We start from the raw sequence: 27651 nt of genomic DNA, 5'->3' as shown, positions 1-27651 counted from the left end.
TGTTTAACGCCGTATGATATTGTTGCTCTGAAACGACACAAAAACCCCACGTAACTTACACTTAAAAAGTCTGCCTGCATTATAACTCAGTGTTTCCATGGTAACAAATTAGTAATGAGTAGCACTGCAGGGCAAAAATAGGAACACGTGGCTCAGCATTTGTGGTCTGCCATGCTGCGAAGGTGTTTTTAGAGCCAAGTGGAGACAGTCCAGTCACATACTGAATCCTGTCATGTCAACAAGCCCCAGGAGCTCATTTCTGATGCGTAGAATGTAGCTCATTTCTACATTGCTTAGATTTTATGCTCCTGGACACTGTTTGTGACAATCGAAAATAAAAATTTAATTGGATCTCCTGTTTTGTTTTTCCAGTTTTAATTAATTCATGATTTTGTTTTCTAGAAGCCAAACATCTGCTACTAGAATGATGGAGAAATCTGTGTTTGAGAAAGTTGTACTTTTAAGCTGCTTTAAAAAATATTTAAATTCAAAATATTCAACAGTTTGGTTAGTGCAACTCTTTTGTCCACATTACCAAAAATGTAAATCAAGTTAAGGGCACAGGTCCATAAGGACAAAAGGATGTTGAATGAGAAATCAACGACGTTCATGAATCACTTAAAACCTCTTTTCAAGGTCAATCATTAGAACCTTTTGATCCCAGCTTGTATATACTAGCAAAAAAAATTAACTAGTGCAATATTTGTATAGCACTGTGATCAATGAAAATAGACTTTTAACTGCAGCACACAAAGTACATTGTGTGTGCATTTAACCACTTTCACAATCGTCACTAAAGTTTTCGTATAATCTTGCAGCTTTGCACATGAATGCTTCACTGTCAGCTTTTTCAACTTTCTTCTTAAATCACAGATGTTGAAGCATGTGACCTGCTGCATGCGGTGCACGAATTCTGTAGCAAGGAAAGAAATACTCAAAAAAAAAAAAATCACTCCTTTCCGTTGTCTTTATTTATTTCTCTGTAGAAGTGGGTATGCATGTGTGCATGTATGTGTGAGCTTTCATGCATGCATGTGTGTGCTTGTACAATACACGTGAGCCAATCTAAAAATGAACAATCACACTGGAACCACAACAAAGAACCACAATCACAACATCTGCAGTCTCAACAAAGATACAACTGAGAGAGTCATCGGGGGAAAAGTGTGTTGGAGAGGAGATCTCTGACATGTGAACACATTTAGAGACACTAAACTGATTGGATTTTAAAGACACTGGTAACAGTATGGAATCATTCTGCTCAGCCACAGGAAGAAGCCAGTAACAGGCCTCCAGTGGAGCCCAACTCTTCTGCTGGTACTGTGACCCAGATTATAGCATCAATCAAAGATCGCTGTTTAACATTACATGAGAAGACCTGCCAGCTTCCTGTTTATGTGGGTGTGCAGTGAGTGTGAAACCACACTGTAAAGTGTCACTGAAGTAAAAAAGAAATAGCAAAATTATATTATTATCTAAATACATACACCAAGAAAGTAATAATGCAACATTTTGTATATAGTAAAGTTATTCATTATGCACAGACTTTCACAAAGGTACAATTTAACCGCACCCTTCTACCTCCACCTTCAGGAATCTCGCCCTCACCCTCCCTTTCCAGTTCATAATGATGCAGTTTAATTGACATGCATGACCGGGCCCACGTCAGCTGAAGACGAGGCTAAGAGATGCCACTCTACGACTTCACATCCTGCTTCTTTTTCTGGAATTTCCTGAACTGTGACTGGATGGTCACAGCAGCCTTCGCCGTCTCCGGGGCGTCCATGTCGATGTCGAAATCCGGGGGGAGGTTGTTCTTCTTTTCTTCTGGGGAGAGAGGAGACGTGGAAATGTGAGAGGACAGCAGGACTTTCAAGAGGGGAGTTCATAAACATATCAAAAGTTCCTGAAAGATTTCTCTCAAGGCACAATCTATGCTGTCCACTTTCACTCTCTGTCTCTTTAGCAATAAGTGGGTGTTCGCTGTTCGGCTAGCTGCACTCAAATAGGAAAATCCACCTGTTAACCGTAACATTGGGGTTGGCGAAGTGATTTATGCGGAGGAGAGCTTGTTTGAGTCACCAGACCGACAAGCTGGTGTCTGACGATCCAGCTTTTCCTCAACAGGCCACAACCAAGAACTGAACCACCAACTTTCCAACTGATGGATGACCTGTTCTATCTTCTGAGCAAAATGAACCTCTAGTAATGTGACGTCATCTGAATACAGTGCATCAAATGATAAAGGACTCACTACTGCCCCCCTGAGGCTTGTAACATATAATCACCAACACACTTCATCCCAGAGGGTCAAATACTGTTGTTCTGTAAGCTGCAAGTTTGTAATTCCTGTCAATAATTAGGATGTAAACTCATCCAAGTTAAGGAAGTTTGGGGCTTTGTTTTCACTCACTAATTTGTCTCACTTTCACAGGATGGATTCAAGCTTCAAAATTACCTGGTAAACCTGTGCGCTGAAAAAATATTTGATGCCAAATGACTTTTTATGTGTTTTGGCAAAGAAAACCTTTACAAGTGTCCACATGTCATGAACTGGGAGTCTCAATATTTCTTACCCTTGGTGTCCAAAACGCTAAGTTTCTGTTTTATCCTGTGAAAGAGAACATTCAGCAACCAGGGCTGTTTTTTTATTCCTAGTTATTACAGGTATTGTAAACTTTTGGTTTTACAAAAATATGTAAATTTGCATAAAAGTTTTTTGAGATGAAGACTAGCTGGTTAGTTTGACAAACTTGGCTAACCTCTACTCCTGACACAGAGAGCAAGGTAAAGCCGCTTCTACTTACGTTATATTTTCTCTTTGTATTTAATTTCAAACCATTATTTTACACTGATCCGCCAGCTTCATGAGCCTAACTTTTATCCTCGTCAGGCTGGAAGATCCTCGACAGCTGAGGGAAGCCTAATGTTTTACAGATTCAAAGAGACCGGTAAACTCTGGGCATGGGGAAGCCATTAAACGAGCCATTATTGGACACGAACACAACAGTATAAACGGCGGTTTATAAACATAGAAAGAAAACATTTAGTAAAGATTTTGCAGTTTACTGCTCTGTTGCAGTGCTGCAGAAGTGACCTCTTTCTTGTTAGATGTAAATGTCATTACAGATGGCTGACATTCAGTAAAAGGACAGAGCAGAAGCTCCCAAACTGACAAAAGAAGCAAACGGGGAACGTGCTCTTCACAGCGCAGCAGAGAAGATTCTAGTTCTTTAAGCCAGAACCCAAAACTCCTTCAAGCCTCCGGGTGCTGTGTGTGAAGGGAATGAGATGCACTGTACTTAATTAAGAAACAAGCTTCTGATTAATAGATTCAAAGCAACAAAGATGAAGTGCCCAAACAGGGATAAACAGAGAAGACAGAAGTGCATCTGGCTGCTTGATCACAGAACATGAACATGTGAAAAGTTTTACAGGATATCTCTTCAGTTCTCACGGCAATAAAAAAAACCCACCAGAAAACATCATGCTCATTCATTCGCTTTTTTAAAAGGTCAGTTGTTTATTTGAGCATTACAGTTTTCATGCAGTACAGTGCTCCGTGCGTGGTTGTGCACTCTTGCATGAAAGGTGATTTTTTTCCAAATGGCCTACTTACGCTTAGATGGTACCTTTTGTTGACCTTGAAGCCCTTGGATGACAGTGAAAAACAACTTTATATTTCATAACTGCAGAAGCCACACACACATCTCTCTCTATTACACACACACACCATCACTCTTTATAGTCACACCTGCTCCACATGGCTCATGCCCTTTACACCACAAAGAAACTTTTAAAAGCACATCAGGCTTTAGGTCATATGTATGTCATACTGCTGAACCAATGAATGAATCCCATCTGTAAATCATTGCTGCAGATCATTTACATATATATTACAGCAACCTTAGAGTATATGGACAATGATTAGTGAAGGCCTAGGCAAACAAACATTGGAAACATCTATAATCTTGAAACAGGGAAATGTAAATTATCCCAGACTGCAAGGCACTGTGGACTTTGGCAGTAACTTTGTTTCTATCTTTATCTGCTGGAGTCAGAAAAGAAAAAAAAGTTTAAATTAAGAAATAAAAGATAACAATTCCCATATGTTTAAGTGTTGCTTAGAATTCTGAGTATATTAAATGGTACAGTCCATGAATGTTGTAAAGTAAATTAGTTATTATGTTCTGTATTTTTAAGAGATATAGCTTCGTCCCACAAGCCCCACACAATGGGCCGCCATGTTTGACTTCAGGTTTTGCTGCTGTTCTCTGGGCCTCTTTCACGCCACTGTCCGCATACGCACATGGAAGAGCAGGAAGGTCTTGCTGACAAATATAAACTGCTACAGTGAGAAATTGCTTTTTGAGATTTCCCTTTTTCTGAAGCTGGAACATGGCATGTAATTTATATGAATGGATTAAAAAAATGTTAGAGGTGAGAATAGAGACATTGGAGTGGCTATGCCAAAGCAAACAGGCAAATGACAGCAGTTGTATGGCTCCATCTATGTGAAGGAGGTTTCTATACAATCTATGCAACACATGTCATCTTTGGATTTGTGATTCCTGATATTGTCATGTGTTGAGCATTATTCATTTTGTGAGTGCCTTTTCTTTCCTGCATAGAATTCAAGGGCACACAGCTTACCACCTCTTCTTAAAAGGAAAGACCAAAACGGACAAATGTCACAAGAATGCAATTCACACGTGTCAAATTCAATTTAGTGTCCTCAAATTCCTCCTGATCACTGCTGTCATGTCCCCCTTCGGACCGAGCCAGAGCTGCAACACACTTCATCATCCCAAAGGTTGAGACAAAAATCCATTTCAACACGGGGTCTTTACAGGGTTATCAGCAGCCCCAGAGACGGAGGCGAAATAACATCCGGTCCTTCTGTGCTGAATGAACTATGGAACTGTTTGGCAGTGAATGGGCTGCTATTAACCTGCTACACTGATTGTGTGAGAAGAATGTTACCTTCGAGCAGTGGAGGAGATTACATTCAGTGAGTGCCGTGAAATTGAATTCAGAAAATGTGCAGACTACAATGACTTACTTAGATTTACTTACAAGATTTATGACACCTTCTCCATGGTCGAACAGCTGCTGAATGCATATTCCTGACAGGATATATATATTTTAAGCTTAGTTAGCGACTGATAATCCTGCAAGCCAGGCTGATTTTCTCACCTGAGCTCAGGTCTTGAAAAATGCCATTCACTGGTGTGAGGTTCATTAGAAGCAGTCTTTTGTTCTTCCACACTATCATTTTGCCAGGATGATAGTTCTGCACTTAGCACCATTTATGAATTTCAAAGGATTCTGCCAAGTATTCACAGTCCAATTTTGCTGTTTATAACTCAAGGGATTAGAATTACTTCATCGTGCCAACAATACCATGGCCCAGTTTACAAAGTAAGTCACTGCCATGCTAGAAAGAACTGGTGTGTTGTTTCAGATAAACAGTGAAGAAACAAACTGAAATTAACTATTCAAATTAAATAAGAAAAGCACGACAGGTATACTGGAGCACAATGTTAGATTTCATTTTATCAGCATGAAATTTCACAATAATAATCCTTAATTGCAGAGAAAACATTCAAATATGAGGATTTAAAAAATATATACTTGTATTTATTCATTTATTTATTTTAAGAAAACTGGTTGTAACACTTTCTTATTGTTTAAAGATGTCAGATATAAAAATTTATGTTTTTGCCAAGTTGTATCATTACCAAGTGAAAACCTCTGAGGATGAAAAATGAAGCCATAGCAGCATTGCCAAAAACGACTGTTTTGAGGCTGGTTTAGAGGCCATGGGTCCTGATACGCTCCCATATTAAAATGCCCAGCTTCAGCTCTGTAACTAACTGTAACGGTCCTGGGTCGTTTGACCCAGTGCTTTGAGTTTTATTTTGATGGTCTATGTTTAAGTTCATTTATGTCATTGTCCGTGGTCCTGTGTGTGATGTGCGGGTAGCCACACCCCCAGGCTGGGCCATCACCGGCACACCTGCTCTCCATCGGGGTGATTACCTGAAGAGCTACTTAATAACCCGGCGCTGACGGATGCTCCACGCCAGTCCGTTAATCACCTCTCTGTGGTAACTAGACTCCCGCGAAAGCGTTGCATTACTATCTTGTTGGAGCTGCGTTAAATCTGCCTACTTGTGTCTAGGTTTCGATCCGGCGTTCAGCGTCTGCCACCTGCCTGTCCTCCTGCTCAATTGGATCACCCGGTGCATCATCTGGCCCATCCACTACCTCCACGGACTTCCCTCCTCAGCTCCCACGGTCCCGCTCTAATCGTAAGCCAACTGGTCTAACTCAGTTTTGATGTGTTTCCTCCGCTTCCCGGCTCCCTAGTAATCTTCTCCCCTTTCTGTTGCAGCCTCCCACGGTCCCGATTCCGGCTTCCTCGCATCATTGTTTCCCGGGTTTTGTAGTTCCTCGTTTTGCTCCTTTGGTTTTCGCCTTTTGTTATTATAATAAAGTGTCCTTTTCTGCTAGCGCTTGAGTCTGCGTTTGGATCCTTTTGTGCACGCGCGCCGCGGCGCATGACAATTTAGTTACCTTATGCCCCTACGTTGCCCAGTTATAGTTCATTTTTTATTAGATTCCCCTTATGTCTTCACCCCTTGTGTTTAAGTCGCCCTTCATGTGGTTCATTGATGCCTTTCTCTCCCATCTGCTCCTCTTGTTTACATGTTTTCCACTTGTGATGCATTCCTTCTGTCACGTGTTTCCCCCCAGCCATCATGTTCTGTTTGTGCTTAGTTATGTCCGTGTCTCATCCCCAGTCCCCTTTCCCCCTCTGTATTCATAATGTGCGTGTCCCTCAACAGTCCGTGTGTCATGTCTGCGTCCTGTTATGTTTCCTGTTTTATTTTGAAGAGGTCTGGCGTTCTATGTTCAGTGTATTTAGTTTCACTTCCCCTGATCACCTCCTGTGTGTATTTAGTCTCCGAGTTTTCACTCATTCCTTGTCCGGTTGTCTGCTTTCCTGCTATGTGTGCTTGTTACTACATCCATGTTTCCAGGGATTTCGTGTATTTATGTCAAGTCTTCACGTTCCAGGTTTTTCATGCCGGGTTTCCACGTTCATGTTCCAGTTTTTTTGTGTTATCGTTGGATCACCCAGTTTAGGTTATAGTTTAGTTTCACACTTGCCCTTCTGTTTTGTATTGTTCCACCGGCCTTGAATAAATGGCTCGTTTTTTGTCAAGCTCAAGTTTTGTTCTTTCGAATGTCAGGACTTGGGTCCTCCTCCTCACTCCATACAGTCTGCTTCAGCCAGATTGTGACACTAACATGTGCACAAGCTGGTGTGAAAAACTGTCTTGGTGGATTTACGAGGTTGTGTTTGTTTGTTTGTTTTTGTCTCTCAGTTTGTTGTTTTAACTTGATGGTTTAAAGCAGAATATATCTTAAAATTAAATATGCAAAAATGCCCAAACACTTGAACTCTAGTGTGGGTACATTTACTCAAGAACTGTGCTTACTAAATGCAAAAAATACGCTTATTTTACTGTAAATCTTTTCCACCATGTTCACAGCTGTGGATAATATAAAACCTATAATGTGCTTTAAAAACACTTATGCAGTGCTTTAAATTAAACCACTCAGAAGTAGAGAATATATGAGAAATTTAGCGTGTTATTGTGGTGTTGAAGTCACTTTAGTGTGTAAAGATTTATGCACGATTGTCTTTTAAACAATCTAATCTTTGGTGAAAACTTCACATTATTTAAATTCGGTTTAAAAATACCTTGGACAGATGCTTTGCTGTTTCCGGTCATTGGGCCAGATGCTTGTCTCTGCAAAAATGAGAAGAGAAACAATGAGCAATTAAAAGTTACAATTAACATCAGCCTGAGACGCTACATGTAAACCTGCCTTCAACCCAAAATATGTTGTTCATTCCCCCAAGTACCAATCTGATCGTTTCCTGGACCAAAACAAGCATCTGCTATAGTCACACAGATGTGAGCAACACATAAGACAATTGAAAGGAGAGGTGTGGTTCTTTGTGAGGCGAGCCAGGATGTGATAAGCTGATCTATAATCCATGTTTCTGCAGCAGAGACAAGTTTGCTCTACCTGCTCCTGCAGCTCCTGAGAGTTCTCTGATGGGATGATGCCGTTCGCCTGCAGTAAGACTGCATCCAGGCTTACAGTGTGAGCCGAGGCTCGCTTCATTCACAACTTCTGCTTTTCTAAGAGTTTCCTTCACATGGACCTTTGGTTTCGTGCCGTTTATTTGGGGTGGCTGTGGCTCAAGCACTAGAACAGGTCAAAGGTTAGCGGGTCAATCATTGGCTGCATACCAACATATACTGGGTTCTGAGCTGATGTGCATACAAAAAGTGGTTGGATTGTTAATAAATATTTATTACAAAGTATAAAAAGTACTGCAACATGCAGTTTACTGCTAATCATGCCAATACTTAATGCTACAAAAAAGGCACGTCTTATTTTTTATGCTTGATATTGACATGCACGGACTGCGACTGTGTAGAGTATAATTATATAAAGTATTAAGTATCATTTTAGTTTGGCATCTGTGCCATCAGTGTTCCTCATTCTTGATAAACACACAATATGGCCAAAAGTATTCACCCACCCATGTAAATCACTGAATTCAGGAGCTCAGTGAATTGCAGCCTGGTACCGTGATTGTCAGGGACCTGGATCTGAGCGACCTGGGGTCCCTGAGCAGTTATGGACTTGTATTACATTATATGTATTTTTGGTGTTGCTGTCCCTCGTTCTCCCTGCTTGCAGGTATGTGTGTGAGTCTGGGTGTGTCTGGGAGCACCTGTTTACAGGCGCCTTCAGGCCTGGTAGGTGTGGCCCTGCCAGGTGGTTGGCCACACCTGAAAACCATCACACAGCTGACGAAGCCCCGTAGGAGGAGCTACTTAAGATTGTGGTGGAGCTCTCTCCGACGCTGGATCATTGCGTGACTTCACGTTAGTCTCTCGTCCGGTCAGTACGGTTAGTCTGCCGCATTGTGTGTGTCTTACAGCTGCCTGTTTGTTATCTCCCCAGGAGAAGTGTGGAAACGAGAGCTCAGCGAGCATGGGGTGCTCAGACACTGAGGAGCGGGGACAAGGAACACTGACACTGGGAAGAGGACGTCACGGGAGTCGGGAGCGCACTGAGGATTTATTGTTATTTTCCATTTTCACTGTAAATAAATGCACTGTTTGCATTCAGAGCTCCACGCCTTCCTCACATCCCCACGGTTGGCCAGTGTCAACCGTGACAGTGATAGGATGTTACTTGTCCAGTCGTGAAATGTCTTCACTACTAAATATTCCACAGTCAGCTGTTAGTGTTATTATAGCAAAGTGAAAGTAACTGGGAATGACAGCAATTCAGCCACAGCCATGCAAAATCACAGATCGGGCTCAGAAAACGCTGAGACGCACAAAGGTCGCCAAGTTTCCGCAGAGTCAATCGCTACAAACCTCCAAATTTCATGTGGCCTTCAGATTAGCTCAACAACAGTGTGTAGAGAGCTTCATGGAATTGGTTTCCATGGTCAAGCAGCTGCATCCAAGCCTTACATCACCCAGAGCAATGCAAAGCATCAGATGCAGTGGTGCAAACCACACCGCCACTGAGGAGTAGAGACGTGTTCTCTCTAGCTCTATAGTCCATGAAGTAACAAATCATGCTTCTCCTTCTGTCACTCAGATTACCAAGTCTGGTTTTGGTGGTTGCCAGGAGAACGGTACTTGTCTGATGCTTTGTACTAAATGTAAAGTTTGGTGTAGGGGTGATTGTGGTGTGGGGTTGTTTTTCAGGAGCTAGGTTCATCCCCTTAGTTCGAATGAAAGGAACTGTTAATGCTTCAAGAAAACAAGACATTTTGGACAATTCCATGCTCCCAGCTTTGGGGGAACAGTTTGGAGATGGCCCCTCCCCGTTCCAACATGACTGCACACCAGTGCACAAAGCCAGGTCCATAAAGACATGGATGAAGAGGTTGGTGTGGAAGAACTTGACTGGCCTGCACAGAGTCCTGACTTCAACCTAATAGAACACTTTTATGAGAATATAATAGAATATTCAATGTGTATAGAGGGTTTATATAGCTCTGCTGCCTGGACGCCTAGATAAAGCCAAATATCTCCCCCCAGAGTCCCCTTATGCCATCAGGAGAGCAAGTAGAAGAAAAACTTGTTTGGCAACTTGGCCATCTGTTTTTCTGTTTACATGCAGAAATCTCCTGGGATTCCTGGCATCGTGCTTACTGTCAGTTGGTTGATTGTGGTCTGTTATTCAAGAGGGCAGGAGGCAGTGCCATGAAGTGATGGTGCCATACATCACACCTCCACCCACCACAAGCGAGCATTCAGCCAGAGCTGAGATCCAGGAGGAGAATGACAATAAGAGTTGAGCAATTGTTTCAGTACAATGTGAAGATGGAGCACAATATTGATGAACAGTAAAAAACGGCAGGTCAGAACTGGATGCACACACGTGTGTGTGTGTGTGTGTGTGTGTGTGTGTGTGTGTGTGTGTGTGTGTGTGTGTGTGTGTGGTTACTTTGAGTGAGATTATTTTTGTCTTTGTCTCAAAAACTCATTTTGAGTTTAAAGACGGAGACTGAACAAGAGCTGTATATATCATTATCATAGCAACTCCTGCATCATCACCAGGTGTATTTTAGCTGCAAGCTATGGCAACAAAGTATGTTTAGCCTTATTGGTTCATGAAATATAAATAAAATGTTTTCCTTTAAAGTCTGGAGGACAGCGTTCTTTTCTCCAACATGCCCACTCCATTCTTCCCTTAACAGTCTTCCATTTTTCACAGCTTACATGACGGCTGAACTTCTAATGTGCACACTCTTTACACATTAGCACATTTTTTCTGCACTATTTGATTCTCTGTTCCATTTCACTTCTTCAGCAGAGGTTTCATCTCTTCAATTTCAGAACAAGAGCGCGCCTGCAGTCTATATCATAAGATGACTTTAGGGAGCAACGAGTGACTTTCATATGAGTTGTTTGTCACGGCCCATCCCAGTTTTTACTTAGGTTTAGGGATGGGTATTGATAAGATTTCCATGATTCCGATTCCATTTTCGATTCTGTTTAACGATTCGATTCTTTATAAAAAAGGAGAACACTAAGGTCGATTAGCTTAGAACTTTGTTTTATATCTTCTCTTTGAACAAGATAGAAATTTAGGAGTAACATGGCCTTACAAACCCAACAGTGAGATCTTAAGAGATCCAGCCTACGGCTCTTCAATCGGGTGTCACAGGGTCCCCGGGAAAAAAAATTGTAAATGTAAAATAATAAAATAAATATTCTTCTGTAGCAATAACAAAGTTTAACATAAATTATTCTGTAGCAATTACACAAGAATATCCAGTAATGTCCCTGCCTACAATTAAACACATTCACTTACTGAAAATCATCTGCTGTGGCAAACGGGTGCAAGCCTTTGACCACAAACTGAGTCACTGCTCGGTGACATTCGTCTATCCTGGCCTGAAAGGAGACGCTACCAGTAGACTGCAGTGAGAACTGCCAGCATCTGAGCCAGGCTCTGTCTCTCTCATCATGGTCACTAAATGCACAGTAATGGCAGGTTTTGTAATAAGGCAGATCGCGCTAACATAATATGCACTGTTAGTTGATTGTTTACCTGCCGCATTAATGGGAGAGGACGTGCAAACGTTACCGCTGCTGCTGGTTGAGATTCACGAGTCCGGAGCGGAATTAAAAACACGACATTCATTTAAGGTCATCGCGTGTTTTGTGAGCAAATGCTTTTGCATATTCGTAGTGTTTCCTGCCTTAAATGAAATATCTACTTTTCAAGTATTGCAAGTTGTCCTGTTGTCATCAGTTCTCGTAAAGTATAACCAAATTTTTGAGCGTTTGAGCCGCTTAGGTGCCATGTTTCCTGCCAGGTAAATGACGCTCCGCAATGTGTTGACATCATTCGGGGCGACTGGAATCGATAAGAGAATCGTTTGCAAAAAGGGCAAACAATTCCAAGGAATTGAAACAGTGGGAACCGGTTCTCAACAAGAACCGGCTTTCGATACCCATCCCTACTCAGGTTTGACTCTCATCACTTGTGCCCTTAGTTCAGTTGAGGAAGCAGCATTGTCACTGTGCAGAAATGTGTTTGTGTTGCATGTCCAGGCGGCTGGCCGCCTGTGAGCTGGGGCTCACGACTGTTCCAGCCGTGCCGTGTCCATCTGCCACGCGGCCGACCTCCAAACCAGCATCGCCGGCGCCACTGGATTCGCGGGCGGCCACCTGAACTTGCACCTCCCTGTTGGGTGCCGACGGTCCAGGCTGATTCCCTCTCCCACTCGCGGCGGGGGAGTAGGTTCAGCCAGATGGCTCCCCGGCCTCAATCGGGTGATGGAGGTATGTGGTGGGGCGCGGTCTGCGGTGCCGTGCAGGGAGGGTGGACGCACCTGCACGGCATCCTTAATCACGGCCGCTCAGTTAAAAACACGGGGACTCAGGGGTTGTGGTGTGATGTGATTTCAATGAAATGGCTCTAAGTGATGATCTGTGGTCCCACTGTGCCTTATTTACACCACAGAATATAGATTCAGGAGTGGAGTAACCATCAGCTATCTACTCTACATAGATGAGATCAAACTGTATGCCAAGACTGACATCAATGTATTTTCACTTACACAAGCAGCTTTTTTATGTGCATTAAAGTTATATAAAAAATTTGCAAATGCAAATGCAAACTCCTCACTGACAGTTTAACCAAAAGGCATTTCCAGTGGAAACTGGCCGACATATCCTCAGCATAACCATGTAGAATATCCACACAACTTAAAAAGAGGTTATACACACACAATACGGTAATATTATGTTGAAGCGCAGTACATATCACTCCGCGAGGCTCCTGCCAACGATAGCCGTAATGCTCCGACAATCCATCGAGCGGTGCGGCTTCGTATCTTAGCAAAGTCGTACTGAAACATTTGACAGATTTTCGAGCGCCGTGCACATAAAATCGTTTCGAGGTCAGTAAACACAACCAGAGTTCATACATAAGGCACACGGGATTATAAGGGGCTCTGTCGATTTTTCAGAAAAATCAAAGGATTGATTTTAAGTGCGCCGTATTTTCCAAAAAACACGGTAATAACGACGGCCCGCTAGCATGCGCTACCAAAAAATAGTGCTTTGTTGTGTATCTGATGGACGAAAGCTAAACCAGTTCCACCAGTGAAGCTGCAGCATTTTTACAAACCAGTTCTGGTTCATCAGTTTCATTCAACGATCCGCTTTCGCTCTTCTTATTCTGCATCGCCGCCATGTGTGTATGAAAACAAAGGCACTGCGCATGCGCGTTTTACCCATATTCTATCGCCATATTTCATTTTCTTATCGTTGCCCAACATTACACTGTGAAAGGTATGATATGGCCCAGCCCTAGTCCATACCCAGGTATTTAAATGCATCTACTTTTGCTATCTCCACTGCTTGCATGTTCACCTTTGGTTCCCTGACAAGATGATCCCACAGTAAAGTTGACCGGGAGGTCGAGGCACGATGCCTCGACCTCCCGGTCGGCTTCGAGCCGGCATCCGAAGAATGTGGCTAAAAGTTTTGCGAGATCCCGAGTTTGTTTTGCGAGATCTCGCAAAACTTTTGCGAGATCCCGAGATAGTTTTGCGAGATCTCGCAAAAGTCCATCTTAATTTTTTTTTCTCCCATGTCCCCTGCGGGGCTCCGTACTTCGGGAATTTACAACTGTGCGTAAATCCCCCCTAATATTGGTATGATCCAAGCTCAGACACTAAGCGGGGCAGCTGCTGCCTGCGAGTGCGCTGTTAGAGAAACGTAGCCAGGCGAGCTGAAGACTCTTCTGATAGGTTAGTAGAGTCCATGTGAGTAAATTGGTGGCACAGCTGTGGATGCATATAAGGCAAAACACAGAGCCTGTTTCTTTAACATGGGAAAATCCAGAGATGTCAACCAAAACACCAAGAAAAGAATTGTGGAGCTCCATAAGTGTGGCTCAATTATGAATACAATTTGGTGCCATTTGCAATTAAGAAATACAGATAGTTTCTCTCTTTACTCTGAAAGTTAACAAATATGTTTTTATATTTATCAATCTAAAAAAATAAACATTTAGTCTGATTTGATGTTACAATTAAAAAAGTGTTTTTGTCTGAAGAGTGTGTAAATATCTGGTTTCAACTGTATATTTGATGATTGTCAGCACAAAGAGGGAGAGAGAGGAGCAGAGAGGGAGAGAGAGGAACAGAGAGGGAGAGAGAGGAACAGAGATTTAGATGGAGAATGAGGACAGAACAGAGGTGGAACAAGAGCAGGTGAGACACACATGTTAGTCAAATGGTCGTTTACCAAAAGTATCACCGTATCATAGGGACTCATGTATCTCGTACCTAGTGTTTCTTTTTAGGTTTGTTATTTTTCAAATTCTATATTTATTAAGTTTTGCAGGCTTGTTTGCACAACAAGGCTAAATAATTATATAAACTTTTCTCAATCTAAATAGTGGACTTTGGTAGAATTAAAAAATAAGTGTAGTGCAGGGCTATGATGATTTTTAGTGCTGCTATCATCTAGTTCTGATTCTGGTTCTGTCTTGGTTACTGTTGTAGTCCTGTTTTAATTCCGGATCAGTTCTGGGTCTGGTTGAATTGGGGTTCAGTCCCGGTGTCTTGATACAGCCCTGATTTTGCTCTGCCTTGCTGCTTAATTAAAAAACTAGTTTAAGGTGTCCTGCACATGTGATATATTTTTTTCCTATATGAAGTCATTCTTTTTTGAACAAAACTCAAAACAGAGCCTATTAATCTTTTTCATTCATTTCTACCCCCCCCCCCCCCCCCCCCGCAAACCCCCCCGCCGCCAATGCATACTACCCTTTATGGCTAAGCCCTGGGTGTTTCAAATGCCTGGCTCCGCCTCTGGCATACAAGCAGCCAATTTCCAAAGAAAAAGCTTGAACATTCATAATTCATAATTAATTCATAATTAACAAACATTCATAAAGCCTGGAGAAGTATTGCTCAAGACCGATTAAAAACTTCAGGCTCCTTTGAAGCCAAACAGAAAGAAAGACTAGCTTGATCTTAAGTTCTGTTGTTATTCTACACAGCACTTCTACTGTTTTTACTGCATTCTACCTCTGTAGTATTTCCATATTTTGTGATTAGCTCTACAAGACATGATCAAATATCCCTCCTCGCATATTTTTTATCATTAAAGCACATCTAACCTCCTGTAGCTGTCCACTTTCCATTAATGTTCACACTTGACAGCTGTGACCTTGACATTCTAAGGAACAGATGTGACACCAAGCTGAGATGCCTGCTATCATGATTATTAAAACTGCCAAAGGAGCAGGTACCACAGACATGTTTGTTGTATATAATTAGAAAAAGAAAAGAAAACTTCTTAGCAATTTATATTCTACAATAGGAAACACTTTGCAATGTACTTTAAAGAAGATTATTTGATATGCACACACACACACAAATATATATATACATATATTAGGGGTGCAACGATACTCGTATCGATATTGAACCGTTCGATACAGTGCTTTCGGTTCGGTACGCATATGTATCGAACAATACAACATTTTTAATTTATTTTAACAACTTTTCTTCTGACGATGCTGTCTGTGTTGAGAGCTCGGTGGATCTGTGTTCAACTACTCTGCCTAGGCTGCACTGTCGAGCGCAGATCCACTGAGCGCAGGGCAAGCTAGCGAGACAGAAGTTAAGCTCTCCTTGCAACATGGCAAATTGAACCTCCCCCACCCTCATTCAGATCTGGCCTTTGGAACTATCTTGGTAAGAGTACTGACCCAAACTTGTGGACACTGAGCAAAGAGATTTTTGCTAGTTTAAAGTTTTGGCACAATGTAGTATGGAAAGCTGAACTACCAGGTCAATCAGTAGCATTAGCTGTTAAAACATAATTGAACTGATCGATTCTGCACTTTGTTATCTGGATTTACTCTGAAGTCTTGGCCCTGCAGCACAAACATAAAGACAAATCTGGGGAGTCAGGGCAGGAAGCTGGATGAGAGCAGACCACGAGTCTCGTACACGTTCTGGTGCCAATAGCTAAACTGAACCTAAGTTTGTGTTACTGGTTGGTGTTTGAGCAGATTATATGCAGCTTCTGTATATTTCTTTTTTAGCTTGCATTGTCTCAGAGGAGGATCCACGACTGTTGCAGGCTTCCAGTCCCATATGCCAGAAACAGAGGGAGCTTGACAAATGGATTGCAGTGATGATAATTATATTGCTAATGATGATCTCCTCCTGTACAGTGTGTGCCACTATGCCTATCATGGTTGACTGGCAACAAACAGAGCTCGATAAACACCAGAAATTATTAGTTTTCTCGTCCTTTGTGCTCCTGTATCACTGGTCTTTCTTACCATCAGAATTAATCACAATCATGATGTGATCTGGGACAGATACATCAAAACATGTCAAAATATTGACTAGTTCAAATAAAATTAATAAAATCCAGCACCCCTCCAAATTGCAAAAAAAAAAAATTACTGACCATTTCTGAATATACATAGTTGAATTAGAGAATACTATAAAATAAAGTATGTAGACTATTTTTGATGTGACATAATTAATCACATATTTGAAGAAAATGCCATTATCAGCTGTCATGCTGGACGGAGCAAATATAACAAGTTGTATCACAAAAACAAAAATATCTTTAGATTGTCCAAATAAAACCAGATGGTACTCTAATTATAATTCAGAAAATCATTTTGTTAAATATGTGCTTCTTCCATTTTAAAACCCGGGTCGCACCATCATCAGATTTTTAGAATATTTTCTGCTCTGAGTTATAATAAGAGCACCACAAGGAAACTTTGACCACTTTCAGTATCTTTCAAAGTATTTGATATATGAAGCTAAAATTTCAGAGCACTCACTGCATGTGTTAAAACTTGGGACCATAAAATTTTCATGCAAATTCGAGATGGCCGAGCAGGAAATATGTGAGAAATGACCCACATGTCATCCTACATGGAGTGCAAGGAAACACGTGAACTTAAAGTGACAAGTTTTATTAAAAAGTTTGGCAGTTTTTAAATGATCAAAGCCTTTCAATGGTCATACAATTCTTGTTTTTGTTTGTTTGTTTTCCTTATTTTGTTTTGTGTGTTTGTGGCTAACGACCTAAAACATTATTTGTCTAAAAATAATGAAGTGAATTAAGTTTAATAAAACTCTTTTATCATCAAGTTCTCTTTGTTTGTTCGGTCCACATTGCAAGAATTCAGATGGAGTCTATCCAGAATTTGCTCTTTAGCGGGTTGGTTTCAGTGTCAGCAGAAACTTACATGTTTTTCTGCAGCTTCTAAAGATTTGTTGTTTCCGTCACTCCTTCCTCATGTGATGCTCATGTATGTTTTCTCTCAGTGACTGATTTCATAAGACCTGGCAATTGGTAAAATAAATAAATTACCTCGGTAGTGTGTGGGGGGCTATTTTTGGTTCTTTTTGCAGCTCCCTAGAGAGACTCCATGCTGCACTCAGGATCTATTAACAATTTAACAAGAAGACAGCAAAACTAGGTCACAGACAGCTCATCCCAGCACCATTACAACTGTGTAGCAGCTTCCCCACCACCAGACTGGAAGCAGAGATGACAGCATGGAAGAGTGACACTGCTGAGCGATGACTGACTACCTGAGCAGTGTGATGACACATTTGATGGACTAGGCTTTTTTTTTTTTTACACATTCATCCCAGATTTACAAAAAAAGAAAAAAACGATATAAAAATAGCTTATTATTTTCTTTTCTTTTTACTGTACAGGATGTGACACTGAGAACTACAGCTTAGGTACAACTGTCTGTGGGTTATGTAAAACATCAGCACTCGCGGCAGTAAAACACCAGTGAATGAGGCTAAAGCCATGCTTGTAGCTCTGAGGCTGTACCACGAGCTTATATAAGCACAATAAAAAGGTTACACATCAGCAAACAACAAACCAGGTTTTTGGCCTTGTTACCATGTTTACTATTTTGAGCATAGTAGTGCAGGGCTGGAACGTAATTTTATTCAAGTAGAGGTATTTGCACTTTTCTTTTCATGTTTCTACTCCACAACATCTTTGACTTGACTGTAGCTATCTGACAGGCATTCTCATGGACTTGCCTGTGTCCCATAAAGAGTGCATGGAGCTTGTCAAGCTGAGACTGATGGGAGATTAGCTTTGTAGACAAGCCACTGACTGTGCTTTCACTGCTGTGAGATCAGTTAACAGCTGCACAAATTGTGGGGAACGAGCTAGCATTAGCAGATAAACGAGCACTTTCATCATAGCAGATTAGCTTCTCTTGTAAACAAGCTTGGTCACCATGTGTGATGTAAGTAACTTTTAATATAGACTGTGCACATTAGTAGTGAAAGCTTTAATGATAAATAGGGGAACTCTTGCCATGTTCGATTTAGTAAAACAGTCAAGTTGAAAAGACGAATTAATTTGTGTTCCACAGGGTTCTGTGCTGAGACCAGTTCTATCTACATTATTCACGCTTCCCTTGGGACACCTGCAACAGGCTATCTAGGGTGTACTCTGCCTCTACCCCTGTAGTAACTGAATTCAAGTAACCCTGAATTTGGTAAGTGGAAATGGATGGATGGATGGAGCATACATTTTTCTCTTTTAGGTTGGACTATTGTAAGTGATTATTACCAGGTTTTCCTAAAAACTCCCTGTAAAGCTTTCATTTGATCTGAAATGCTTCAGCAACAGTCCTGTCAGGGACCAGAAAGAGAGAGCATATTTCTCTTATACTGGCTTCTTTTTATTGGCTTCCTGTTAAACCCAGAATTGAATTTAAAATCATTCTCCTCACATACAAACAAGGTTTAAAAAAATCAGGCCTGGACTGGAGGCTTGTAAGGTATTATCTTACAGTAATACCTCACAACTTGAGGCAACTGTTGTTGTGATTTATTGAATTGGATTGAATTGAACTGAACTGAATGCAAACTTCAGCAGCACTTTCAGATTAACATCTGAATCACTCGGTTGACCAAATAAACAAAGTTTAACCAGTTGTTTTGCTAATATATCAGCTACATTTTTCATTCACTTTAATTCTTCTGTAGATAAATAAATATGCCACCCATCATCCTCACTGCCATTTGTCAGCCTCCCTCTGTTTCTGTTTCTGTAGCATGATAATCTGTAAGTTTTCAGGCCCCTCTTCTGTGGAACCATCTTCCAATTTGGATTCAGGAGACAGACACTATCTCTACTTTCAAGATTAGGCTTCAAACTTTCCTTTTTGCTAAAGCATATAGTTATGGCTGGAGCAGGTGACCCTGAATCCTCCTTTAGTTATGCTGCAATGGGTGTAGGCTGCCGGGGGATTCCCATGATGCATTTCATGTCTTCTTCAGTCACTTTACTTTCACTCACTATGTGTTAATAGACCTCTCTGCACTGAAAAGTACTGATTCATTAAACCCCTCAAACTCAACTGAAAGTGTCTATCTCACATAAACATCTAAAACAGCATATTTTCAATATATGGAAGGAGCAGTGTGCAGTATTTTCCAGCCGGAGTCATTCAAGTAAAAGTAATAAAAGATCAGCATGGTTTTCCCAAAGAGCATTAGTATGCATTAGGCAGAGTGTGCATTAAAAACTATACTCATAGTCTTAAAAAAAAGCAGTTGTAAACACTGAATACATAATTTAAAACAATAATAAGCAACAATGTGCTGCACTGTTGCACAGAATGACTATAATGTATCTCCAGAAACCTACAGAGATTAGAGCCAGCTCACGTTCTTCCATCCTGTATGCCAGAAATATCCCAGTGGAATTTAAAAACACTCCGCTTCTGTCGGTACTTTCTCCCAAATGGATGATGCTGTTATGATATGAACTGCTAAGTGGTGTGGCAAACCATTTTAGTAAAAAATAAACAAACTAACAAACAGATGAATGAAGCTCATATCGGTTTAACAGTTAAAGGTCATTTGCTGATTCTGATTTACACATAAAGGTTAAGAGAGTCGTTTACTGTTCTCATTCAGGGAAAGGTAATACCACTACTGGAGACTGGAAAGTCAAGAATCTCCAAGGGGCATAATGTGGTTGATGTGATGGTTTTATAACTTGATAAATAAATTAGGATTTCGCTTTCAATTCAGGGTGGCTTTGCATTTTATGTCAGGCAATGGCCACAAGCGAATTATAGCACAGTATGAGTTCTTCCTATAAAAGATTATTTGTAGTTCCCCAGAGAAGTGATGAATGGCATTTTGGGAACCTTGGAGTAAACCTGTACATCTGCAAGGTTCCCTACAAATCCCATCTTGGTCATTTAACCGCAGTCAGTTTTATTTTTTCCCACGTTGGCCTTACTCATCCCACTCTTCCCCCGCTGCTGTTTGTCATTTTCCATGTGCAGAAACCAGGAATGCCACCAAATTACTTTAGTGTAATCTCTGTTCACTGTTTAAAGCAGGATTAGGGTTAGTGTGTGCATCTCATTTAGAGAATTGGAGATTGAAATGACCAGAAATTGACATTTATGGTCAATGAGCAAGAAAAAAACATCACATGGAATCAACAATATTTCAGTCAAAATTTATTTGAACATTTTCTCCCAGTTGCAGAGATTTTTTCCTCTAATCATCACTTTAGTCCACATCTCTATCACCTCATCTTCAGTCAGCAAAAAGGAATTTTAAGGAAAATCTATCCCTGAACGCTTTCCCCCACTCAGCTTGCTGTCCTTTTTACACTGATCAGCAACTTCTAACACTCTTATCTCATTAATTTAATAAAAAAGGCTCTAGTCCACTTTGGATGATGAAACTAAATGCTTTGCCAAGCAGCCATGATAGCCACCACTCTCAATATAATTAAAGTATGAGGTAGGTGAACACAACAGGAGACCACTTAAATGTCGATGCACTGATTGAAGGACAAAACAGGATATCCCCATTAATATGGCCTTGTGGCCATCTTTCAATAATTACATTTTCAAGCAGATTTTTAACAGATGACTAAGAAATTGCCATTTAATCATCCACACACTGTACACGCCACAGCCCACATGCAACAACATGCTTAAAGTGAATCATCACAATGAAAATGACTTTGATTTAAAAGGATAGTCAAATCCTAAAAAAACTGTAATGTCAAGCAGCACTTAAGCACAGCTCGATTAACCTGCAGCAGAATCACAGAGACATTACAAGAAAATCAGATTTCCACATCTGAGTACAGTCTTGTTGACACTAGCTTTTAGCAGGTGGAGGTGTCCATTAAAAGCTGCTGCACAATTTGACACCAGGGCTGAATCTGTTTTATTGCATTGTGAGTCTCAGTTGTGTGGCTTTGTCCATCTTCCTCGTGGTTATTATTGTGCAGTGCATCATGACATTGTCCACCAATAATTTAAAAAAAATCTATCTGTTCATGTCCGATTCACAGTCACAGCTGTCACCAGTCCATCACAGACAGACAGCCACTCAGTCTCTCTCACCAGAACCTAACATATTCCAGATAAGAGATCAACACATATGAAATCACCACCTGTCTGTTTTCCAGAAAAAAGTGTAATTCCAGAGGAAACTGGAGTCCCTGGAGAGGAAAACTTTATTCCTGTTGCCAGGTCTCTCTTGGAAATGAGATTTTTAATCTCAATGAGATTTTTTTACCTGGATAAATAAAGGATTAATAAAAAATTCCCCTGCATCTCCATTCTGTGTGACAACTTTGCTAATGACTTCACCATTGTGCTACCAACACTGTGCACCGAGAAGTCAAAAAGGTGATAAAAGTGAACGTCTGAGACTACTGCCTGAATGCAGTAACGTCAGTCTCTGTAGTTAGCGCCAGGGTGAGGAAGACCACATCACTGTCCTAAAAGTTACTTTATTTACCACAACAAAGTCTGAACACTCAATTGCAAATGGCATTATTTATTCCAGATTAACTCAGTGCAGGCCACCGGTTAGGGGTGTGATTAGCACTGGGTCCTGGGTTTGAACTGATCATCTGGCCGGGGCCTTTCTGTGTGCAGTTTGCATGTTCTTTTTGTGGGGGCTCTCTGGGTACCACCATAAGGGTTGGTTAATCGGTGATTCTAACTTGGCCATCGGTGTGAGTTTGAATGCTTGTCTGTCCTTCTGTGTTAGCCACAGCGATCTGTCCATGGTCTATGTCAGCTGAGACAGGCTCCAACTCCCCCGTGACCCTGAATTAGATAAGCAGCAGAAAATGGATGGATAATTTAATGCAATCCATTCAGTAGTTGTACTATCACAGTGATAACTTAGCTCATGTTGCAAAAAGAGACATGTTCCTGGTGGGTGTTGGACCTTGCCATCAGAGGCCTGTACTACAAAGCAGTATTTCATCTTATCCAGAAATCTTCAGGGTAAACTCTGGGTTTTCTGTACAACAAAGGTGGTTCACTTCTTACTAGAATATGTTGCCATGGTAGCTGGAAACCTGCTCCACAGCAGGTTATGTTCCAGATAAGAGAACAACACATATGAAATCATCATATTCCTTTATTTTTTCTGATATTAAACAATTTCACTACAGTTTTATTGTTCTACAAGCATTAATAACAGGACAACTACTCAATAACTGCGGATATACCAAGTTTGGACATAGACTAAGGCTACATCTGTGGCCCAGTGCTAAGTGGCTGGGAGAATTAGCACCATTAAGTCCAATGGCCATGCCTCTCAGCCATAAAACAATGGCTTACCTGCTCACGTTTAGGGAGGAGTTCATGAGTAGGAAGAGAGCAAAGTAGAGGGAGAGATCTGGAGTACAGTAACAGATAGTACCAGTCTGTTGCCATAAATAGAGAGCTAAGCTTGAAGGTGAAGCAATTTACTCATTGATCTACATTACTACGTATTGTGGGCAGTAACTTAAAGAATGAGCTTGGGGATACATGTGGTGGAAATGAGTTTCCTTCAAAAGGTGTCTGGAGTTAGAGATAGAGTGATGGGAAGATGGAAGAGCTCTAGGCCGCCACTCAGCTCACAACAGATCCTCGGAAAAGTAAAAGAAAATTGATATTTACTATAATAATAAAGAACTTAGGATTTTCATGGTAAATTTGAGTTTTACCTCAACAGTGGTTTATCTGGTTAAACTGTATATACACCATCTGACTGCTCACTTGCTTCTTGAGAAGGGGTCACTGGCAGTATGTCACCAAAATAGAGGTCGTATACCTTTATAAATGAAAACATGACCCAGGTGTAAAGCCGCTACAGTCTGCATGTAACCAAAGAAGCACCGGGCAGCGGCATCCTCACTGCCCTCAGTGACTGAAACAGGAAAAATCATTAAAGATGTAACCAAGTGAATACAGAAATCACAAATTGTTGTTAGAGGAGATTTTTTTTTACAGTTATCCAGTAGCTATGTGACCAATCCAGATGTGTTTTTCTCTCTCTTACATGGATCTGCCCTGTGCAGCAGCCTACTGTACACACTGTACTTTCAATGTACTTCTACTAATCCCACAAAAGGGAGGAGATGTAACATGACCAACAGCAGTCACTTTTGCATGGCTGGCACTTTTCCCCCTGAACCACCACGGGGCTGGGTATTGTAGGCAAATCTCCAGGTGAGAAACTGGGCTACACAAGGAGTCATTATCTTTAGCTGGAAATCTGAAAAGTGGAACGGACATATCTTGGCAACCACAAACAGCTGGCTGAAACCTCTCCACTGAGAGCCATCTAATTAAATTTTTGTTCAACAACCGGAGGCTTAAGCAAACAAAAAAAGGACTAAAACTCGAAACAGCACAACAGCAACTACAAGCGACACTAGGTTACTTACACTGGAAAATTCCCATTAGACACGTACACAGCAACTAGCAACTAAATGAAAGTTTCTATTTTATGTAGCTTTAAATAAGAAGATGATGCCGAGTTCAGACACATTGGTTGAGTTTGAGAAACAAAATGTTGAGAGATTTATGGATAATATGCAACATAAACATCAGCAATGCAGTCCTCACCAGCCTAAAATGCTGCTAATGTAATTTCAAAGCCTCTTACTGGCTGGAAATGCAGAATTGTTCATCACTATGGTGACAGGCAGCACATTTAAGCCACTTTCTCGACAGGAGCCTCAGACTGCCTGATGTTTGTGGACACTGCCAAAGATGAATCAGTCCGAGCCTGAACAATACAGCAGGGGATCACTTATGGCCTTTTTTTTTCATGAATCATAGCACAGTGTAAGGCTTAATACGACAGTGATACATGCATTGATTTTTAAAACACTACCAATCCAGGCAGTAGGTTGGCTGGTGTAGAGTGCTGTCTGGCTTTGAAACAGGATTTAGCCTCGGTAGATTGCTGTAATGCAGTTACACAGTGTTTATAGGCATATTTATTGCTTATATGCACTGCCTGTACTTGCTTTAGGTGGTAAGATCAAGTGTCACTAGAGAAATAAGTCTCCGTGTTTTTGATAAAGGTCTCCCCCATTGTCTAGACAACTTAATTGAACTACTTAGATCATACACCCGTGCTGGGGTACTCAGATCATCTTCCCAGTCACTTTTAGTACAGCTGAGATCCCGGCTGAAGACTACAGGTGACCGCGCATTTGCCTTGGCTGCACCCAATTTGTGAAATAACCTCCCCATTACTATCCGTGAGTCCGATTCCATTCAATCCTTCAAATCGCGGTTAAAACCTGTTTATTTAACTTAGCCTTTTCTACCAGTTAATGCTTGCTGCTACTTTAGTTCTATTCTTAACTTTAAATTATTTTTAAATTTTTCTTGACTCTTTTATCCTTTGCACATATTGTTCTATTATGCTTTTATTTGTATTTCTTTTGTTTCTGTGTTTTTAATGCCATCAACCTGCGAGCATACATGGTACTTGCCATGGCCTTCATCTGTCTCTATTACTTATATCTGACCCTCTTGTATGTTAACTTTGGCATACCACTGTTTTTTAAAGTGCTATATAAATAAAGTTTGTTGTTGTTGTTAATGATTCTATAGTGATGTGAGTCTTCTCTGCTTCTGGTGGGAATGCCGGTTATCTTGACGAGCATTAAAACTGTGTGGGATTCTGAGCGCAATAAAAAAGAGCTAGAAGAGCAGTGTTTAAAGGTAAATGGAGCCCACCACTGATTTGCATTTAATTATTCATTCAGAGCAACAGATTCCTGCCCTGGTCTTGCTGTTTTTAAAGACACAAGAATCCATCACAGACATGCGCTATGCAATTTTATTTCATGACTTTTCCTTTGTGTAATAATAACTTATTTATTGGACTTTAACTTCACTCTGTAAGCAGCACACAGGAGGGGAAGAGAGAAGTCAGTGAGTTTGTGTATGTGTGTATGTGAGTGAACAAAAAGACATAACAAGTCTCCAATAAAAGATTCATAAGGTAGAGACAGCTGGTGTTCATCACAATTTACATACACTGGAAGCACTAATCGAGTGACAAAATTACTGCATAATAAAGCCCAACAGTGGACTCAGAGCTAGAGACAGGTTAAAAGTAGCCTTGTATTATATGGTTTTAGTCAGTCCAGGTTCTTGGGTCTTGTTGGAGCCTTGGCTCCTTGTGAATGCTCAAGGAATGTTTTATTTCCCTGGGTTCCCAGCTATCCTTGAATAATTCAGAAACAACAGGACTTACCCTGCCAGTGAACACTCTTACTTCTAATCCACTCTGACATTATCAGACTGGCTTCTTCTATCACATCTGAATAGTTGTGTGATTAGACTAACTGTGTAGGTCAATGCTGCCTGAAATGTCACTGGTAGCCATATTCACCAGTAAAACTTCAACACACACACACACACACACACACACACACACACACACACACACACACACACACACACGAGTTCAGCGGTTTGAGGAGTGGCTCAAACAACCTGACTGTGCTGGCTGTCATTTTAAGTTTGTGAAGTGATTAAGATCATCAGAGCTGCAAAAATCCCATCACGTATGCTGAGAGTCTGCCTGGTAGCTGCACATCAGTTCCAGTCATGACAACAGAAGCAATATTCATCTAGGCTGTGACTCACTGTAACACTATCGCTTATCGCTTTTTTGCGTAAAATGTAGGAATGTGTGGAAAAATCGAGAAAAGCGCACACTGAGCTCATTCTTCATGTTAAACATGTGTGCATGTTATTTTTATGGCTCTACACCAAAGTTGAATATCGATTATCTCAGCAGCAAGAGTGTTGGACAAAGCGAGGGTTAAATGTTATTATTATTTGAATCTGCAGCTCTGCTCTTATAACTTTATACCAAGTCCGGAATATCAGTTGTCTCTGACGCCAAAGTACAAACACAAAGCGGAAAAAGCGATTTACTAAGAAGAACCTACCTCACTCATGGCTTCGCTGTGCGTGTCTGCGTGTGGATTTCTGTGATGCTCACCGGTCGACTGACTGAAGGTACCGTCCTCTCCACGCGCGCACATTCCGCTTTTATAGCGCAGGAAGCCCCGCTCCCCCCTCACCACATTTCCATGAAGCCAATGGGCTCCTCGTCTGTAGCTCAACACTAAGGAGCAGCCTTCACGTCTTCCACCATCTGCTGATTCTGCGGGTCCGCTGAAAATAAAATAAGCCATCAAACACATTTTTTTTCATGTATTATATGTTTACTAAACTGGATAGTTTGATGTGAAGCTCCTGTTAATCCCGAACCAGTACTGCATGTTCCAGTCGCTGTGGTCTTACATTTCCGATGTTTTCTGGCTAATGTTGATTAATTGTTAAAACCTAAAAGATTAAACTTTTCAACTATTTCAACAATTAGAATTTTAGTATTAATCTCCAGTCTATAAATGTATATCAATTTTAGTTGATTAGTTTATATCAATTGTAGTGACTCTGCATCATGAGGACAAAGCAATGGTTGAAAATTAAGCAGGGAATTGGAATTTAACCACGCCTCTGACTATTGGTGAATCTAAAAAACACCATGAGAAATGCAGTGAAGGAGACTTGTGGATATTTCTTTTGAAAAAAGCCACTTTTGTAATGTTTTTTAAACCACTGTGTTATGCTGTGGATTTTTGTTTGTTTTATGTTGTACTTGTAGCATTTTTAAGATGTGTTGGGCAGAGATGCCACCAACCGGGGGGCGAGGCGGGCGCACCCCTCATAAAATAAAGATAATACAAAGATGTCTCCAATATTATTTTTCCCACATTTTCAAACAATAAAAGTAAGGATTCATGAAAAAAATGATACTTTTTCATGGTGGCTCCTGCTGCTGCTTGAGACAGAGCACATTTGGAGTATTGTTTGGCATTTTGATCAATAAAAATGTATTATCCAGAATGTATTTTTTTTTATCCACCCACACAGGTGTTTTTACTCATAGCTGCGTGGGTTTGCAGAGCCTTTAACTACAAATAGAGTGGGCAGATATGTAGTATTAATAAGTAGCACTGTTAGTAAGCGGAGATCAAATTTGCACTTTTGTACTTCCCAGCAGTATTTCTCACGATGATGGTGAAGTCTGGTTGGCAGAGCACTGATGCTGTGGGGCTCCTTTGCAGCAGCAGGTGCCTGAAGGCGTATTGGGGTAGAGGGAATATTAATAGTACATATAAA

At 41.0% G+C, this 27651-nt stretch overlaps 1 protein-coding gene across 2 annotated transcripts; it reads right to left on the bottom strand.

Annotated features, from left to right (window-relative positions):
* Positions 1–953: 953 nt before the first annotated feature.
* Positions 954–26538, bottom strand: pcp4a (Purkinje cell protein 4a). 2 transcript variants are annotated; one of them, XM_085288200.1, is made up of 4 exons: positions 26412–26538; positions 7775–7823; positions 3620–3652; positions 954–1827 (listed from the first exon to the last, which is right to left on the bottom strand). In XM_085288200.1, the coding sequence occupies exons 1-4, from the start codon at positions 26505–26507 to the stop codon at positions 1697–1699; spliced, it is 309 nt and encodes a 102-aa protein (XP_085144326.1). In that variant the 5' UTR covers positions 26508–26538; the 3' UTR covers positions 954–1696. The 2 variants fall into 2 exon arrangements, with proteins under 2 accessions (XP_085144326.1, XP_085144327.1); XM_085288201.1 differs by lacking the exon at positions 3620–3652.
* Between the last annotated feature and the right edge of the window lie 1113 nt (positions 26539–27651).

The sequence above is a fragment of the Mchenga conophoros genome, linkage group LG10 (assembly GCF_057382185.1).
Source record: "Mchenga conophoros isolate Kocher_MC1m ecotype Shallow Benthic linkage group LG10, M_conophoros_male_GT1.1, whole genome shotgun sequence".
Taxonomy (NCBI): Eukaryota; Metazoa; Chordata; class Actinopteri; order Cichliformes; family Cichlidae; genus Mchenga; species Mchenga conophoros.
Note: the sequence above shows the minus strand (reverse complement) of the source record. Positions and strands in the feature narration are given on the sequence as shown.

Excerpts from the sequence above, each read along its gene's own strand:
- pcp4a (XM_085288200.1), bottom strand. The coding sequence starts at position 26,507 with ATGTGCGCGCGTGGAGAGGACGGTACCTTCAGTCAGTCGACCGGTGAG. Across the intron at positions 3,653-7,774 it reads CAGCAAAGCATCTGTCCAAG|GGCTTCAAGGTCAACAAAAG; the intron begins GTATTTTTAAAC and ends CTGTCATCCAAG. Across the intron at positions 1,828-3,619 it reads ACAAAAGGTACCATCTAAGC|AAGAAAAGAAGAACAACCTC; the intron begins GTAAGTAGGCCA and ends CTCTCTCCCCAG.